Source organism: Scleropages formosus, chromosome 23, assembly GCF_900964775.1.
Source record: "Scleropages formosus chromosome 23, fSclFor1.1, whole genome shotgun sequence".
Lineage (NCBI taxonomy): Eukaryota > Metazoa > Chordata > Actinopteri > Osteoglossiformes > Osteoglossidae > Scleropages > Scleropages formosus.
Window position 1 is genome coordinate 6,029,527 of NC_041828.1, and position 18,789 is coordinate 6,048,315.

Consider the following 18,789-nt stretch of genomic DNA (forward strand, 5'->3'; position numbering starts at 1 on the left):
TAGTGACCATATGAACATCACTTCAGTTCAAAAGGCAACTGTACAGAGAGCAGGCAATTATTGTGTAGAAGAGAACAGTCATACAATACTGTACCAAGGGGGTGTATGGCACCATTCTGAAATGTTCCCAAAATGTTCAGTGCCATGTACCACCACAGCGTTGTGTGTCTTGGTCACCGACCTCTGAAGTTCAGTGGTGTACACGAAAAGAGTAACCAAAGTAATAACGAGCTCAGAACAGATACTTCTATGTAGACTAGACACAGTCCATGAACTTACACCAGGCCCCGCCCCTCGCCCCCAATGTTTAATCTGGAATAAAAATGTTTTTTAAAAAAAGCTACTTGTGCATATAACCAAAGCTCCAAACAATGTGGGCATTATCAATGACACTAATAACATAATAAACAGGAGACAGATGTGGAGTAGGACATGACACCAAGTGCAAGAGAATCCTAGGGGTTCCCTAGGAGAGGCAGCCCAGCATCGGGCCCTGCGTCTGGACAGGCTTCCAGGCGTGCCAGCCTGCTCTGCTCGAGGGCGATGGCCTCTGCAGAATGCTTACACTTCTCCGATCCACACTGGCACGTGAAGTATTTGCTCTTAATGTCCCAGAAACGATCCCCATAGTCAAACCTGAAAAAGAGCGTATTTATACTTGAACCCTACTTTTTTATTTTTATATTTTTTAAATTGTTCAACCACTGGGAAATGTACTTTAAACAAAAAAAAAGGCCCAAGAAATGGACTAAGCATCATCTAATAAAGCTGTACTGAAGAAAATTGTCTTCATTTCTATTAACATTCTACCTTCAACTTAAGCGACATCCACTTGCAAGAGGGATCCTCAGATGAGATTTAACAAAAAATATAACATTTGGAAGCTGGAATAAGTATGAATAAAGACTACTTCAGGGATCCACATCACAATTTCAGTGTCTAATTTAGAAATCATTGGATCCTCTCAGCACTCACCCAAGCTCCTGTCCGGTCAAGATGTCCCTTGAGCTGAAGAAGGCGATGCGTGGAAACCGCAGGTCCTGATGCAGCATAAAAACCCGGACTGGGATGATGTTGGGGTCGCACAGGTGATTAATAAAGCGGCTGATGTTGCCATAGTAACGTGCATCAATGCAGTACACTTCACCATCCTGCAAGGATGCATTAACGCAAGCAAGAACATGAAAAAACAGTAAACTGAGAGAAGGTAAGAATTTGAAATAGGTAGATAATGTTATGGTCTGTAGAAATCATGCGTACTTTGTTATCCAGGTCAAAAAGGTATGAATCATCCTCCCGCACGTCAGCCTCTGCATCAGAAATCAACTCTCCTACATATCTAGTTATGGGGGGGCAAGGAAACCAAAGGGGAGGGAAAAAAAAAAAAAAATTGGATTATTCTCACACACTCACACACACACACACACACACACACACACACACTCTACAAGTAAACATACATAAATAGAAAACCATTGTTAGGTTTATAATGGATTTGTCACTTTTTTCCTCACAGACATTAGCTAAGGAGATGTAATACACAAAAGCCAAAGAAATTTTTCAAAAAAATCAGACAGGCTGGTTGCTTGGTCTATCTGTCCATAGAACACTGACATGCAAGTAATACGGTCATTTAATAGTGTAGGGAAATTTGATTTTTTTTTACGCAATAAATTATTCAAATTCATGACAGTCGTGCATGTCAAGTTTTCAAAGATGATTTAGAGGTGCTTCTGTTTGTGTGAATATGCCTAAAGGGTCTTTTTAGGAATGTACTATGGTTAACTGAAAAGCACACAGTGCTGAGGGTGCGAAAAGGGAGAAGACAGGGCCATGAATAGGGGTGGGGGCAGAACAGTAACTGACTACTGACTCGCAGATGAAGCTTCCCTGGGGGATATCCTGCAGTGCACGCACTCCCCATCCCATCTTCTCAGTGCGATACAGCTGGAGACGCACCCTGTAGATGAAGGGAAGGAACACTTAACACAATATAAATATTTACACACTTTATTCATGAAAGCACAAACACTGATTCAACGTGGCACACACAACTGAAGATCAACAAATGAAGGACAGATAAAAGTGTGTAGGTAATATTGTAATACCACAGAGTAAAAGACAAACAGGTGACCACAGACTGATGGACACACACAGGAGAGGCAGTTAGGACTCGACCCCACACACACACACACACACACACACACTACTCTTACTTAATGCCTTCTTGGACCACTCTATTCTTGCAGGTGCGATAGCAGGAGCAGGCTAGGTTACACTCAAAGATGAGCGGAGGTTCAATTTTATTAAATTCCTGGAGCAGCCGTCGGTCCTGGACATAGAGAATGACCACAAGACCATTTGTAAACATATTTTTCATAAGAACATTTGTTTAACTGCAACTCAATACACACATACGAAAGGTGAGAGGGCTGACCTTGTCGTACCAGCAGCGGATACTGAGCTGTCCACAAAGGCAGTTGCTGGAGGAGCAGTCATCTGTGCAACTGCAGTGCTGAAAAGAGGAAGAAGGATGGGGGCACACGGAAGATTAGCACGCAAATCTGATTTCACGTAACACCGAGGATCACAGCCAGCTAAATGTAATCTTTCTATGGTAACGGTGAGGTAAATACTAAGAGAAAGGTTTGGGTGGCGAGGTTTGTCACCTTTATGAAACGATTCAGTCATTCAGTTTTTGTGACAGCATAGGAATAAGTGCTGCAAGTAGAAGTACCTGTAGGAACCTGCAGGTGTGCAATACTGTACCTTCCAGTGCACAATTTAACACACAAGACTCCAGCAAATGCTGTTTACCTGTAAGTGCGTAATGTTGCGGTCTATGTTCATGGCTGAAGTCTCACAGTTTTCAGAGATGTATTTGTAGTCAGATGGACAGTCTTCCTCATCCACCCCATTCACACAGGGGATGGGCACATTCTCATAGCCCTGAGCTACGTCACTGTCAGAGAAGCATGGTGGAAAAGACATCACTGGAGCGTGCTGAACAAATTCTTTCAAAATCTGTGTCCAAAGCAGCAAGTGAGTTGCTGAAAAAGAAAAAGCTCCACCCATCTACTGACTCACTGGACACATTACAGTATCAAACAGAACTGCATCCTGCACACACAACTATTCAACACAACTAGTGTTTTTATAGTCAATAGAAATGATATTACCTTTCAAGAGAATGTAATTCCTTCTATCACTTCATGATTTAAACCATTTTTTTTATTTGGAGCTCTTTTTTATGACAGGCGTTGGTTTTACATCATTATTAAGAAAAGATTTCTGTGACATGCTTAAAAGAAGCACAGAGCTCTGAGATGTGCAGGAGAAATCATGTCCTACATGCAAAGCGGAGAGGCTGCATGCTTTGTGTGGTCTTAACATCACCAAGGATCATACTTTGAATTGAAATTTCTGTTCTCGTAAGGTGTTTCTCATAAGTAGGACGAGACGTCTCATTATGCAAATTTTAGGGTACAAATTGGACAAGTTACCTTCACTCCTCCTCTTAATTCTTATACTGTGAGCAAGCTGTTAAAGAAACCAACTTATGGTTGAATACAAATTAAAATCAACCTGCAGATGATCCTTTCCGTGCGCAACACCCGATTGGCTATCCCACTCCGCAGCTTCCTGTTAATCTGGAGCGACACCCAGACAGGTGAATCGCTTCGTGCCAAGGAGATGGGAGTGTCTCCTTCTCTGTTCATAACGTCAATATCTGCACCCCGCGAAAGGAAAAGCCTGAGGGGAAAAGGATCCATTTTTAAGACCATGGTGGAGAAATGTAAAAGACAGAGCCAACTCCAACACCTCTACTGTTGCCAACTTTACCATATGATTTGCTGGAGTATGACTCACGTGACACAGTCCAGGTAGCCCTCCCGAGAAGCGATGTGGAGCGGAGTGTCACCATGTACGTTGACTGAGGACAAGGGGCATCCAGCATTCAGCAGCAGTTCTGCAATCTCCACACTGCCCGCAAAGGATGCCCAGTGCAGACACACATTCATCTCCTGGGGGTGAGAGGATATCCTTACACACTCATGAACATATAAAAATGGGTGACATTTAGGATGTGGTTATCCAAAGCTACATGGTACAGCATAGTTTAAAACACCTACAGTAAACACTGAAGAAACTCACTGTATTAGTATAATTTCAAAATGATGTATTAAAAAAAATCGTGTATACAATACACTGCAATGACCAGTCAACTATAAGACTGGACCCTCCCCATTAGTATAGTCATATCAGAATGAACTCTACTTACTTACAGTCATGAACATGGAGGCAGCTTCTCTGAACTGACCTTGTCTTTGAGGGTCACATCAGCACCTCTGTTTAACAGGGCTCTGATGACATTGATGTGTCTGTGCTCTGCTGCCCAGATGATGGGAGTCCAGCCCCCACTGTCCTGAGTGAAGATATGGAGACATCAGGGATTAATTTCAGAACTAAATTACTAGCTAGTGAAAATGCCAGACTGCAGTGGAAACACTGACTTTCTCTTACCTGTGCATTGATGTCCACCTGTCCAGTCCCCAGGAGGAGGTTGACAATCTCCAGATTGCCCAGTTTGGCTGCATGGTGCAGACCAGTGGAACCATCATCCTCCTGAGTAAGCGAGTAAGCAAACAAGAGTTAAGTCACAATCTTCTTACAAGTGTAATAAGACAGACTCAGCTCTTCAGTGCTATTTCCTCGAACAACTGGAGCAATGGGGGCGTACATGTGCAGCAGAAACTGGGTGCACACTTACCGAATGGTAAACACAGGCTCCACTCTGGATCAAATAGCGCACCACGTCTATATGGTTGTTAACAATGGCTTCAAGCAGAGGCGTCCTTTGTGCCTTGTCTTGGGCGTCGACTTTAGCTCCTGCCTAAAAAGCAAAAATGGTAAAATGCTGGGACATGCAACTGTGAATGCAGCAGTCTAGTACAGAACATATAATCCATAAAGGTGACTGAGATGTTATGTTAGTTAAATCTCTAAATTATATTTTTGAATTTCTGTATAATATAGGTTAATAAAAAAGCATTGTCTAATATTTCCAGTCTGCAGTTGGACTGATTTCCTGAAATCAAACACCATTCTAAAGGAATGTGGTTCCACTGGTGCAGACTAAAGCACCGAATCACCTGTATAAGCAAGTAGCACATCTCGAGAAGGCCTCTCTGGGCAGCAGCATGAAGAGCGCAGCGTCGGTTCTGGCAGTCCGACTGATAGGCAGGGTCAATACCCTCCACTGGAACGGTGTGGAAAGGTTACTTATATTATACAACAATTCCTAAAATTATTTTTCTTCCTCTATACCTTCACCTGCTGAGCGTTAACACAGGACTAATAAGGAAATACCCACAGACACACCACCCTGTACAAACAGATAAACCACTGATGCAATGGCAACTTACTGAGCATGAGCAGGACTCTTTGCACTTCCCCCTGCTTGGCAGCTGGGTAGAGCTGTCGAGGATGGAACCTCAATTTCTTCCTCCTAAACAATCACAGAAAACTGTCAGCATGCTGTAGACATAAGCTCTATCACATGTACTGAATCCACCTGATGACCAACTGCTTCTAGTGGCACTGCAGTCAGTCACTACAATCACTACTCTCTCACCTCTCAGTCTCCTGAGTGAGTATAGCCTTCTGCAGCGCTGCCCTACTGACCCCCAGAGGCAGTGCACTGGGGCATACAGGTTTTCCATTTGGTAGGCAGAGAGAGGGCCCCACACTGTCCACGCCACCTTCTCCTGGAGGAGTGCTGTCTGAACTCCCCCCTGAACCAGACTGCTGCTGCTCAGGGGCACGTCTCACTTCCCCACGGCCACGCATTCGCGCACTGGCAGCAGCACAGCAAGACACAGCAAATATAGCAATTAAATGAACTGCTACATGTGCAGCAGTGAGATAGACTTGTACATATATACCGCTAAAAATAATTCATAGTTTGGTTATTTTACCAGTGCTCTATATAGAAATTAGATCATTTCCTTACTCCATTATAACCTCACTTGCAATGTCACCTGAAAGCCTACCTGCTTGGTGCTTCAGGCCTCCTCCCTCCTCCAGGCACTCCTGACGCCACACCAAGGGACAGGGATGATGAGAGCGGAGAGGGCAGAAAAGGCGTGGTAGTGGAAGCAGACGCCGTAACCACAGTTGCTGTGGATGAGGTTGCGGGTATAGTGACCTCCTGGGCCTCAGACGCATCCTCTCCACAATGTGGGCAAAAAAGCATCCCCCCTAATCCCAAACCGCGGTCTCGGCCACCACCCAGGACAGACACACAGCTGCGATGGAAGCGGTGGGCGATGCGCATGTCAGGACAGCACTCCAGAAAAGTGCCCTGAACCAAGAAAGAGAAGCTTATTAATTAAAAATGGACTCAAATTTACATCCTTTTCACATTCACGGTCACAATCAAAGGCAACAACAGTTCAATTAGTCTTACAACTTTCGTTGGTTTTATGCAAATATAAATTTTTTTTGGCCATACAGGAGAAAGAGGGGGAAAATAAACGGCAAATATGACGTTCAGTTTGTATTTAAAACCAAGGTGTACTTCTTGAAACATGTCACAATACAGAGGATATATGTGACTGACCGTAATAAATAATAAACACCTTTTTCTCCTACTCCAAGGCACAAACACACGAGCCCCCCGCCCCCCAGAGGCCAGACCCTACCGTAATGCAGAAGTACCCACAGCCAGGGCAGCAGTGGTGTTGGACCATGTGGGAGCGATGGTTCTCACACAGGACCATGAGGGACACTCTGCTGGACGGCCGCATGGTCTCCCCCTTTACAATCATATTGGTACAGCCCACCAGCTGTGGCAGGAAGAGGACAGAAGACAGATTTTCACATCATTGCTAAAAGTAAATTTCTCAAATGAAAGCACTAAGATCTGTCGTGTGATAGGTACACAATGATTCGGGGCAAGGAGAAATGCCAAAGATTGAACTGTAACGCATCCTACACGTCATTACTGCACCTCTACGAAAAGCACCCCAACCCTGTGAGAAGGCTCCTTCCTTTCACCTTGCCCCAACAAACAAAAAAGAGAACCCTAGCAGGCAACACCTCTCCATTGATGCTCTCAGTGGCCATGCACAGCCGGCCTCCCCGGCCACTCAAGCTGTCCACTCGTGGGGCCTCCATCCTGCAGCTGCACAGTGGGAGTTCCTCCAGGCGCTCTGTCTCACCACCTTCACTGCCCTCTGTTATGGACGAGAGAACCACTCTCAGTCCAAAATCAGAAACAAAAAAAAAAAAAAAAAAACTACAAGACAAGGACGGGGGGGGGGGTCCTCACCCTGATGTGGGGAAAGTGTGAGGCTGTCTGCTGCTGAGATGTCCAGCGATCCCAAAGGAACCTCTGTGTATTCACTGGTGAGTCCAGGAGCAGTTTCTGCTCCTTCTGCGGATGCTGGTACTTCTGGAGGTAGAAATTCATTCATCACTATCACATGTACAGAACTGTAAATGGTTAAACCAGTGCAAAGGTTTGTTATACTGTTGGCCATTTCCTTACATTGGGAAAAACATAGACAAGACTGAGCACACAGTCTTGTTGCTTTGTTACCTTCGTCAAGCTCCACCTCCATTTGTTCCACCTCAGCCTGGTCCCTACGCTTCTTCACCCGCCCGGGCCCTGTCCAAGGAGACGGACCGACTCTTTTTTTCTGTGCAGACCCTGAGCTCTGTGGACAAAAGACATGCCCATCTGAGAGAGCAGACAGCACAATTCAACACAAACCCACAGACAATGTAAACACCGCACGAGGACTGCCAGCACACACAGAAAACCAGGTTTCTCTGGTGTATTTTGCTGTTAAAAATCCCCAAGTAATGACATCATTACTAAAGCAAAACAATCAGCTCCACAAACTCAAGTTTGGTCATCTGGTGAGAGCACAAATTCCTGAAATATTGTTCACAATTATGCAACACGGTCGCCAGCACTGCACAGAATAAGAGGACAAAGCAGTGTACACAATGTAACAGGATATTCCACGAGACACGCAAAAACAAGCATCTTAAGGTTCTCCCAACAACGTCAAGGTGTGCTGCTCCGGCATCTTTAGGAGGGTCCTACTCACACGGTCAGTCAGGTTTCCAGACTCTTCTCCATCTCCTTCACTCAGCTGCACTTCAATGCCACCATCTCCAGACTGCAGAGGACAACAGTATGTTGTAGGTACATGTACCCAGTACACCAACAAGAAGTGCAGAAGCGGGTAATAAGTTACATTTATCCCATTACTTGGTCTTCGGTATATTTCAAGGGAAAAAAAAAAGAAAAAAAAAAATTGTACTTTTCTCACTTGACAGCTGACTACTGTGAACTTCATTGGCCATAACAAGCTAGCTTTCCCCTAGACTGAGAACCACGGAGGAGTTGCCAAGCAGTTCAGTTCAGGCATTTTTTACTAGAACAGTTCAGTCTATGCACATTTCAAGAGTAGCTCAGCTAGGACAGGAACACAGTTAAAGTTTCTATGTACAATAACACCACCAAAAACACCACCAAACGTCTGACAGCCACAGAGCATCACATCACGATCAACATATATCATGTTTAACTGACACAACATATAAGTAGACTTTTACCATCGTTAAGACATCTTTCTGCGGTGGGAGTTTAAGTGACCAATCCCAGTTTATTATTTTATTATTAAAGAGGAGTTTTATTTTGCCTTGATTAATCTAGTTCATTCAGACAGGGAATCTAATGTCTTATGCTTCCAGGATAGGCTCCAGACCACCAGGATCCTGCCTAGAATAAGTGGTTTCAATCCCCTGACACTGCCTTGCTGCAGCAAGTTTGAGAGAAGCAGCACCTTGCTGTCAGAGTCGCCTCTATCTTGTGACGTGTAATTGTTGTACAACAAGTGAAGCTCTTCATCCTCCGCATCCTCATTCCAGTCTGCCAGCCAGTTAGACTCCTGCTCTGGTCCTGACTCTTTTTTCATCGGGGACATGTCAACCTTCTGGAACAAAAGTAGTAAATTACGTTATGAACATATTCATGATTCATTTGCAGTATCTTTTTCCCAAAGATTATGATGATACTGACTGAGGGTCCCAATACCAAATTAAGCAAAACAACTAATCCGTTAACAAGAGATAATAAACAAAAATACAAGAATTTAATCCTTCCCTCACCAATAAATGAGATCTTCTTGTGTTTATTTGATTCAGGTCTTGACAATGAGGTATGTAATTTGTGACAATGTGTTTAGATGCTTTAACATTAAGTAAATACTGGTATTAACAGGTAGTAAACTTTGGTATGACATAACATACCCAATAAAAGCAAATAAACTACGGGATTTTAACTTTAGCAGAAACGTTATGATCTGAAGCTGATCAGCAACAGTATGGCCCTTGCACAAATTTTCTGAAAGGCACATTTTCATCTCCAATAACCCCTAGCAAGCCCCACTGCTATCACCTCTCTCTCTGTCCCAGTGCTTTTCTCAACATCCTTAGCCAGAGTCACCGTGGAGTCGGATTCAGATGCCACTTTCCGCCTTTTTGCTGCAACCAAAGTAATAAAGTTAACACTCCAAGTGAAGAGCAACTAGTTTGTACAAAGCCATACAGACACTTGGAGAAAAAAAGAAAATGTGAACATGAAAAGCAGAGTAGCGGCAATACCAGGCAGCAAGCCGACTCCTGAGAAACATTTCACCTACAGCCATCGGAAAATATCACCTTTCAAGATGTCCGAATAACATTTATTGCTTTTAGAAATAAAACTTTTTCCCATATACATTCATGCAAAGACACACAATTTTTGTCCAACCTGAGTCACCTGTGGTGGTGGAGCTGGTGTTGGGTTCGATGGGATCAACAGGTACAATGGGTGATGCTATACACCTCACCTGGTGGGAAATGAGGGTCTTGTGTTTTACTGACCACTGGGGGCATTGAGATTCTACAAATTTCTTCAGGCTAACATGGTTTCTTTTCTTGTAGCAGTACAATAAAAGTGGTGGGCAACCACACCATATAACAACCTGAGGCAGACATGTTGGTTCTGACAAATTCACCTGTGTTGGGGGCGGTCGGTTCATGGTCTTGCGTGCACGGTGAACTTTGGGCTGTGGAGTGGCAGAGGAGGTAGATGAGGCGGTAAAGCTGGGCGGTGTGGGTTTACCAGCCTGCCCTGACATACTCATCTTTGCTCGGCCAGGAGATGAGGATGAAGAGGTGGGAAGAGTCTTTGCCGCATGACCTGTAAGGGGTAGTGGTGGATCATCGGTTAAAAGAAATGGTAGAGAACGCACTCCCTATAGAACCACTGAAGGAGGAGTGCACAGTACACCACGACTATTCCACAGCACTACCCGGAGCATTCATTTATCTGCGAGACCTTTCACTGCTGCTCCAGGTTTGTCAGCAGTCTCACCACCCTTCACTCCTTCTTTCTCAGCCTCCTTTGGCAATGACAACAGGCCCCCCATGGGTCTTGCCTCCTCAGGAACTGTTGTAGTACCATGAAGATCACCTGAGAAATACACAGTGTGAAGTGGAGTAATCTGAATGTTTGCTAAATTGATTCACTTCATCCATCAGTAATCACCTGTTCAATGCAGGATCAAAGGAATCCAATCTCACTCATGGTGACTGTTCACGTGGTATTCACAGTAAGGGACAGTTCAGAAGTGGTTCAGCATTGCTTTCTTCCATGCCTGTCTTTGGATTGTGTAAATTAAGAACATACAAACTCTGTACAAGCAGAGTTGGTTTTAAACCCCTGACCCAAAGCCACAGCTCTGAATCTGTAATACACCAGTACTACCTGGTGCCAGGATATTGTTTCACAGTGCCTAGATAAAGTTTGATCATTTTAGCAAACACAAGGCACAATGACTACGGATGTGCCATCGAGTCGACCCCGACTCATAGCAAGCACTCTCGTGGTTTGCCAGTGCCTTCATCCATGGATGTCCGGGGGGTGCATACACGGGGAGAAATATGCAAACTCTTATTCATCACATTCCTTTGTCCAAAAGCTGCAACCTGTAATTTGTTCTGATGGAAGACGATTTTGTAGATCCCTACATGCTTTGGGCTGGTGTGATGACATGTTATGTGCTCTCACCTGGATCTGTTGGCTGTGGGGTGGCGTGCTTCACATCTGATTGTTGATTTGATACACTGTCCTCAGACTTTCCTTCTTCTTTAAGGGAACCCTTAAAAAAAAAAGATGACAAGCAACACGTAGGACACGGACAAAGGACATGACGCTTGTTGCATCTAATAGGGAGAAAAACTAGTCGCTTACTGCCATTAAGTAAGGTCTGTATCCCTAAAATCCTTTGCAGCAAGATTTGAATTACAAAAATATCTTTATGTGGATGTAAGCAATAAATGTTATACCCCACCATGTAACATTTTAAAGCAAACTGCAATGATGCCAGGCTGGTATTTCAAAACACTTCATACATATAAGGGAGCAACCACATGTCAAAATATAACACGAAATTTTATTTTATGTTTGTTAGAATCTTAGATTTCCATTGTTAAAGCACCACGAGCACTAAATCAAACAGTGATGTACCATATGGGAAAATATAACCACACACAAACACCAAGAGAGCAGGTTAAAGATCCCAAGCAGCATCATGGTGGCCATGATTTCTCAGAGTGACTGAGGACTGCAAAACTGAGAGCAAATTCACATTTGGACCTTCGGTGGGTGTCAGTACCTATTCTAACACTGCAACGTGCGGAGTGACAAGCTGCAGGTGACAAACACGTGTGTGTGTATTACCCGCAGTTAGAGCACAGAAAAACACTTGCAACCCAGCCTCACTACCCAGTCAGTCATGGAGACCAGTGTGATCAGTACATCTTGCATTTACTTATTCATCTTCATCCTGACTGACACCAGGAGGCAACACACACGCCTTCCACGGCCAGCGGAGCGCACACGGAACAGGGCTCCTCCGACACACTGACATAAAAGCGCTGCCTGCCGCGCTGCTCGAGCTCGAGCCCCTCGCGAGGCAGAGAGTAGCTAGTAGTAGTAGTACTACTACTGAGGGGGAAAAAAAAGCCCACTGGGCAGAGTGAACGTGCAGTGGCGCGGCTTTCACACACTTCCCTGGAAAAGTGAAAGGCAGTACCTTCAACTAAGCGCTGCGAGGCGCTTAAAACTGGCGTTTACAGCGCCAGTTATTCATTGTATCCTCCTACCTCGGTAGTCCGTTCATCCGCCGACATGATCCCCGACACACAGCCAAAAAATCGGCTGTTGCAGAGTGACGTCGAGTGCGTGGCCGTGCGTTTCCCCGCCCCTTCCCCCATTCACCGGCACAAAGTCCGGGGAACGTGCGTGTGACGTCAGTGCGTCGACGTGCGCTCTCAACCCCTTGCCCTACCGACTGGCCATCAATCCCGGAAACGTGCCGGTGACGTCAGGTGTCCCGCTTCTGGAGCGCAATGTCCCCCCGAGTTATCAACAGAAGAAATTCCAGTATTTTTATCCTAATCGGCCCCGTGCTTCGGAGGCAGTCGTTTTATTTTCCAAGTGTTGACAATGAAAATGTGTCTTCTGGGGGTTTCCCGAAATTACTGTCGTGTTTGCACTTTGATTAGTTCAAATCTTTCTCCAAGTCGTGCCGAGGCCAATTTTTAATACGCACATGCTTCCATACTGCAGAGGAATACGCATCAAAAGCCCCTAAAAGTAAACCACAAAGGGACGTGAGGTTTGAATGAAGAGATGCCAAAATGTTTATATTACTCCAAGCGGCGGCTTTTCTATGGGTGCACATTAAAAGGATTCTCGTTATGGAAAACACGGTGTATGCAAAAAAAAAAAAAAAAGTGCCCCTCTCCAGCTGGATTTTCGTATGCGCGTGTGTCTACGAGCGCCTGCGAGCGCCGTGTGGCGCTGCGTATGTCCGCCTTCCCCTTTAAGATGTGCCCAGCTCGCGCCGCGCGCACACGGGGGAAGTGTGCGTGTGAACCAGTGGAAACTGGACCCGTGAGAAACACAACCGGTCCGACCTGTGCTCGCGCGCGCGAAGATCTGCAACCTCTTTCCCGCTAACCGTACTCGGAGAAGCTCCTTCGATAACTCGCCCGATTGAAAACCACACCAGTGATCGGTGTGAGTCGGGGACACAGAGACACAAAAAGTACCGTCTGCGCGGAGCGTGCGTGTGTTCGGCCGGCGTGGTCCGTTCGGGGGTCAGGGTCGCCTTTTTAGGGAGAAATAATGGTCATCAGCGACACGTGTCAGTGTGATATAGACTGAAAAAAGAGCGGAAAACACACGTGTGTGTTGGATTTTGTGTTTTTGTCGACCAGGTCACAACTGTTTTTATTTCTTTCGAGTGCTGAATAACGCGGCGGCCGCCGATCGTCGTCAAAAGGTAGGTGTCTGTGTGTGGCACAGTAAATTGCTGTGGTGTGGATCATGTGGACACGCTCGCTCGTTACTCTGTATCCGGCGCGCGCGCGCGCGGCTGCTGCCGGCTGCCTTTGTGTCTGGCGCGCGACGGCGGCCACCTGTGCGACCGGCCGCGCGGTGGGATCGAGTCCGACTCGACTCGACTCGACTCGACTCGACTGGACTCGGCGCGGTGCGTCCGTGTGGAGGGAGAGTCTCCTGTTTCGGCTCTGCGGAGGGGCAGGACGGGGTGGTTGATGGAGACTGCAGACAAGCAGCACCGAACGAGTCAACAAACAAAAACAAATAAACAAACAAACAGGGGCTCCTCGTTTTACTCTGACTTGGTTCCCAGCAGGGCGTCCCTCCACAACCCAGCTTCGACCCGTTTTTGAAAGTGCAGCTCAACAATTATAGCAGTTTTCTCCCTCAACTTTACCGTGCTAAGACTGGACACAATACTCACGCAGGAACCGTGAGAGCTGGTAGTGTAGTGGTTAACTGCTCCCTGAACCCAAAGGTTGCAGGTTTGAATCCCACCTCCAGCTAGTACCTGAGGCTGAGCAAGCCGGTACTTGCCCTAAAATTACTCCAGTGAAATGGCCCAGCTGTAAAGGGATAACTGGTCTATGTAGCTGGTATTGTAAGTTGCTCGGAGAAAATTGTTGACTAAATGCATAATGTAAACATAACATATTCAAGAGCAGGAAGGAGGTAAAAGACTGTTTGCTGTTCTCGCACACTCGGTACCTGTTGGAGAAACGTGCTGCTCGCCCAGCTACGCTTTCTGCAAGTGTGCGTCCTCGCGTCAGAATCATTTCCCACTTTGCGTGCGGCGAGGTTTCGGCCAGCTAACGTTACTCGTATCACCTCTATTTTTATCAAACGCAGCTCCTGTGTGCATCTAAAGTGAAACTCCTCGTAACTCTCTTCTTGTACGGTAACTATGATTTGATTTTTTTTGCATTTTAAGTAATTCCGGCGCATCTCCTCTCCGTTCTCTCTGAAGAAGCATGGAGGTGCTGTGTTTCCGACTGCCGGGTCATGGCGATGCCACCCTGCAGAACCTCAACACCCTGCGCTCCAGCCAGCACTTCTGCGACATCACCATCGTGGCCAGCGACCAGCAGACTTTCCGGGGTCACAAGGTCGTGCTGGCAGCCTGTTCGCCCTTCCTGCGAGACCAGTTCTTACTGAACCCCTCCTCCGAGCTGCAGGTACGGTGACCGGCAAACGGAACCGCTGACCTCTGTGTGTCGTGTTGCCGATGAGTGACACGTAAGATGATGAAGGCCTTACCTATGGCCACATGCTTTTACACGTGTAAAGAACCGTGCTGCGTTTGTCTGTTATCGATAACTGCTTGTCCGGTACGGATTGCGGTGGTTTGGAAGCGTAGAGTTTAAGGGTACACCTTGTACAGGTCCATCACACACACACACTTTCACTCGCACACGCTAAGGGTGATTTAGATTCGCTTCTGTGTTGTGGCCAAAATGAGAACTTCTCCGTTGAATCGTTGAGGCCACTGGGTTTATTAGTACAGAAGAAATTAAACATGGTTTTAAAAAAAAAAGCTTTTGTGTTCATTGTGCCTGTCTACTCAATCTGCAAGCGTACTGAAGAGAACAGCATGCTGGGCAGCCTGATGACATCACACACAGACAGACACACCCACCCACCCACCGAAACCGCTTGTCCCAAGTGGGGCCGTGGCAAAGCGGAGCCTTACCCAGCAACACAGGGTGTAAGGCTGGAGGAGACACACCCAGGACGGGACGCCAGTCCATCACAAGGCACCCCAAGCAGGACTCGAACCCCAGACCCACCAGAGAACAGGCACAGGCCAAACTTGCTGCGCCACTGCACCCCCCATGCAACACATACATAAAAGTACAAATGGACAAATTACAAAAGAATTTTTTCACATCTTTGGCAAGACATACAAAACAAAGTACAGTGGAAGGATTCAGCAGACTATTAAAGTGAAAATTCAAACCTGTTACACAGGTGGCATAATGTGGATGCATCTGCTGTTATGAATTTTTGAAGAATGAAACAATTCCCATTTACTTATTTTCAATTCAATTTTCTATTTTTCTTCTCTTTTCAAACATTTCTCGCGGTAAAAAGTGCCCCAGTTTTCTACTGTCCACCATTAGATGGCAGAAAAATGCACTTATAATAACTCAACTGACACTATGGGATGGGGGGGCGGGCAACTTCACACCAAAGCAGAATGCAGCAAATAGGAAGTTGTGGAGATAATGCATTTATTTTCAGTCATTTTAAACACGATTTTTATGTTGCTTCATAATAATAAAAGGTAACAAACTGTCATCCACTCCATGTCGTATCCTGTTCCATGCCCAATGTTTCTGGTACGGAGGAACACCGAGACCTTGGATTGTATGAGCTGTTGATGAAAACAGACTAAAGCCTTATAGTGATTTTTCAGTTCATTTTAGCTTCATCTAAGATTTTTAACTGACCTCGAATAAACTGAGGGATTAAGCTGTGTTTTTAAACTTTCTCCGACTGTGACGTTGTGGGTGAATTTACCAAAAATTCGAGTTGCAAACTAACTTCTGGTGCCAGTCGTGTTAGTAAGTTGAAGCCCAAATCCATATCGGGGGGGAACCTGAAATAGCCATGATATTGGAGTTTTTCTGCCCTTTAACCTTCTCTCGATGGGTCTAGTAACTGAGTACATGAATGTGTTTGTAATTCTTTGTTCATCAGGTGTCCATGCTGTACAGTTCAAGTGTTGTTTGTCAGCTGCTTCAGTCATGTTACACTGGCATACTGCAGTTCAACCCCAAGGAGATAGTCAACTACCTGACAGCTGCAAGCTATCTGCAGATGGAGCATGTGGTGGAGAAGTGCCGCGGGGCCCTCAGTCAGTATCTGCAGCCCAGAGTGCCAAGTCCCTCGGGGGTTAGTCTACACGCATTTGTTGTACATTTTCTGCTGAACATCTTCATACGTAATATTGGGTTTAGGAATTCTGTATTGTAAAATGCCTTTATTATGGTGGAAAAATCACATTCCTATGCAGCAGTTATGTGAACTGTACTAATGTGCTGATTAGTCCTGTGCTGCCAAACAATGTACCAGTCAACCTGTGCCTCATTCAGCAAACTTGAATTTTCCTTTGACACCCCTGATCTTTTTGTTTCCATCAAGACTATAAAACTGGAGGAGAACCAGTCTTTGCTGTGTGAGGACAGACGCCAACTTTCACGTGCCAGGTCTCCACCTGCAAGCCAGCTAGCTCCACTCGCACCTCCCAACCGTCAAAACTCCCAGGCCTGTGTAGATGTGCATACCCAAAGCGACCTGCACAAGGAAAGCCCTGTAGATGAGAACATCTCGGTGGTAAAGGTATTTCAGTGTATAAATAAAGTGGTTTTTTTCATACCTGCTTTATCAAATGTAGAGCTGTAAATTGTGAATCTGGTGAGATGTGGGCTCAGCATTTCGTAAACAAATAGCATGTGCATCATTCTAGGTAAAACCTGCGGGTCCCTCGCGACAGTTTCAGGAAGAGGAGGAAAGAGAAGACTATGAGGTTTTCCAGGTGTGCATAGAGGAGGATGAAGAAGGCATGGAGGACAAGCAAGGGGAAGATGATACAGGAGAAGTTGGAGGAGGAGAAGGAGTGGTCCTGGACAGCCACTTCCAGGAAACAGCAGCGGGCAGAGAAAAGGGTTGCGATGAGGATGGGGAACGAATTGGTGACCTCATGGGTGGCGCGGTAGAAAGAGAAGGGTATAGAATCTTGAGGAGGCGGCAAGGGGATCGAGGAGGTGGCAGAGCGAGAGGGCTTTGCCACAGAAAACGCCAAGTGTGCGGAGAAAGGAGGCTCCCTGGGGAACACTTTCAGGATGATTGGCATGTCCCAATATCAGAGGAGATAATGGGGAGCTACGGGCTGGTCCAATCAGACTTCAGTCACGGCGGAACTAAGTCTGCATCTTCAGGCTATTTCCCCAGCTCTGACCTCGGGCAAACAGGAGGCCGACTTCCGCGGGGTGGCTATGGAATAAGCGAAGCCCAGAGGGAGGATATAGTGGAAGAACTTGGGTCAGATGACTCAAAAGCTCATTTTGGACTCGACAATAGTGGGAGCCAGGGCATGGGGATGTCATCAACCCGTGAAGAATCTGAGTTAGAGTCAGTGGCTGTGGTGGGGTCCACTTCCTCAAGTGGGGGTCCTATTTCCTGCGACCCCTGTGGCCTCACGTTCCCCTCAACAGAGTCCCTGACCATGCATGCCCGTTCTGCCCACCCACTCTTTGTGTGCCCTCGCTGTGGCAAGCAGTTTAACCATGCCAGCAACCTCAACCGGCACATGAGCATCCACCGGGGCACGAAATCCCACGCCTGCCACCTGTGTCACAAAACATTCACGCAGAAGTCTACGTTGCGAGACCACATGAACCTTCACAGCGGCGAGCGGCCACACCGCTGCTCCTACTGCCACGTGCGCTTCGCCCACAAGCCCGCCCTACGGCGCCACCTCAGGGAACAGCATGGAAAGACCACTGCCCAGAATTGCATGGAGGCTCAGAGGGAAAAAGATAGGGAAAGGGAACGGGAGGAGAGGGGGATGTGATGGCTAGTTTTCAGTCTGCCCCCTCGTTCGCTGTAAACTTTGTGACCGACTTGTCTCAAACTCGTATGATAGCTGTGTTGCCAGTTACCTTCAACAACGACGTCGGCAGAGAGTGCGACGTCGTCGTTGAAGGTAACTGGAATAAAGCAGAAGGGGAAGGCCGCAGGAACCAGACAAGGACAGAAGTGCAGACTAGAATTCATGGCTGAGTTCATTTGCACAAGGTGACCTTAACTATAATTTCAGAAAGTGAACCGGTGGATATTTTCTCAAGACTGACATGAGCTGTAGGCACTGCACCTAATAGCGTGATATTTATCAATTACTAAACCTTTTTAATAAAATTTTTGTTGCCTATGAATACAGTACAGAAGAACTCTGAAAATTAACATTTTGTTAGACTACCGAGAATGAGTAGTTTCATTACATATTAGCCTTGCATAATATCCCATAGTTTAATATCACCGCGCGGCGGGTTGGACCGGGTCCTGCTCTCCGGTGGGTCTGGGGTTCAAGTCCCGTTTGAGGTGCCGTACGATGGACTGACATCCTGTCCTGGGTGTGTCCCCTCCCCCTCCAGCCTTGTGCCCTATGTTGCTGGGTTAGGCTCCGCCTCCTCGCGACCCCGTATGGGACAAGCGGTTCAGACTGTGTGGTGTGTGTGAATTTTGGTATATTAATACATTCATTTGTTATTAATAACTTCTCATCCCATTGCAGGGTCACAGTGGTCTGGAGAGTA

At 46.3% G+C, this 18,789-nt stretch overlaps 2 protein-coding genes across 6 annotated transcripts; one reads left to right on the plus strand and one right to left on the minus strand.

The window, feature by feature from the left end:
• Nucleotide 1: 1 nt before the first annotated feature.
• Nucleotides 2-12,296, minus strand: ehmt2 (euchromatic histone-lysine N-methyltransferase 2). 3 transcript variants are annotated; one of them, XM_018754330.2, is made up of 28 exons: nt 12,229-12,296; nt 11,132-11,222; nt 10,400-10,534; nt 10,077-10,261; nt 9,830-9,908; nt 9,476-9,561; nt 8,862-9,011; nt 8,121-8,192; nt 7,604-7,721; nt 7,334-7,456; nt 7,102-7,238; nt 6,705-6,848; nt 6,054-6,364; nt 5,636-5,857; nt 5,427-5,509; nt 5,154-5,260; nt 4,772-4,894; nt 4,525-4,626; nt 4,322-4,426; nt 3,871-4,025; nt 3,586-3,753; nt 2,818-2,962; nt 2,438-2,515; nt 2,217-2,332; nt 1,874-1,960; nt 1,261-1,339; nt 976-1,151; nt 2-636 (listed from the first exon to the last, which is right to left on the minus strand). In XM_018754330.2, exons 1-28 carry the CDS (start codon nt 12,253-12,255, stop codon nt 456-458), a joined length of 3,585 nt encoding a protein of 1,194 aa, XP_018609846.1. In that variant the 5' UTR covers nt 12,256-12,296; the 3' UTR covers nt 2-455. The 3 variants fall into 3 exon arrangements, with proteins under 3 accessions (XP_018609846.1, XP_018609845.2, XP_018609843.2); XM_018754329.2 differs by lacking the exon at nt 12,229-12,296 and having other exon boundaries at nt 9,839-9,908; nt 11,132-11,459; XM_018754327.2 differs by lacking the exon at nt 12,229-12,296 and having other exon boundaries at nt 11,132-11,459.
• A 192-nt stretch (nt 12,297-12,488) lies between these two features.
• LOC108935590 (zinc finger and BTB domain-containing protein 12) lies at nt 12,489-18,576 on the plus strand. Of its 3 annotated transcripts, none has more exons than XM_018754341.2 (5): nt 12,489-13,412; nt 14,403-14,646; nt 16,172-16,366; nt 16,616-16,813; nt 16,941-18,576. In XM_018754341.2, exons 2-5 carry the CDS (start codon nt 14,443-14,445, stop codon nt 18,045-18,047), a joined length of 1,704 nt encoding a protein of 567 aa, XP_018609857.1. In that variant the 5' UTR covers nt 12,489-13,412; nt 14,403-14,442; the 3' UTR covers nt 18,048-18,576. The 3 variants fall into 3 exon arrangements, with proteins under 3 accessions (XP_018609857.1, XP_018609859.1, XP_018609858.1); XM_018754343.2 differs by having other exon boundaries at nt 16,616-16,807; XM_018754342.2 differs by having other exon boundaries at nt 14,439-14,646.
• Nucleotides 18,577-18,789: the final 213 nt, after the last annotated feature.

Bases quoted from the DNA above. Each gene is read 5' to 3' on its own strand.
- ehmt2 (XM_018754327.2), bottom strand. From the start codon at position 11,417: ATGGTGGGGTATAACATTTATTGCTTACATCCACATAAAGATATTTTT. The intron at 9,909-10,076 runs GTGAATTTGTCA...ATTTCCCACCAG, and splicing joins ACCGACCGCCCCCAACACAG to GTGAGGTGTATAGCATCACC. The intron at 4,895-5,153 runs GTGATTCGGTGC...TTTGCTTTTTAG, and splicing joins TGTGCTACTTGCTTATACAG to GCAGGAGCTAAAGTCGACGC.
- LOC108935590 (XM_018754341.2), top strand. From the start codon at position 14,443: ATGGAGGTGCTGTGTTTCCGACTGCCGGGTCATGGCGATGCCACCCTG. The intron at 16,367-16,615 runs GTTAGTCTACAC...GTTTCCATCAAG, and splicing joins GAGTGCCAAGTCCCTCGGGG to ACTATAAAACTGGAGGAGAA. The intron at 16,814-16,940 runs GTATTTCAGTGT...GCATCATTCTAG, and splicing joins AGAACATCTCGGTGGTAAAG to GTAAAACCTGCGGGTCCCTC.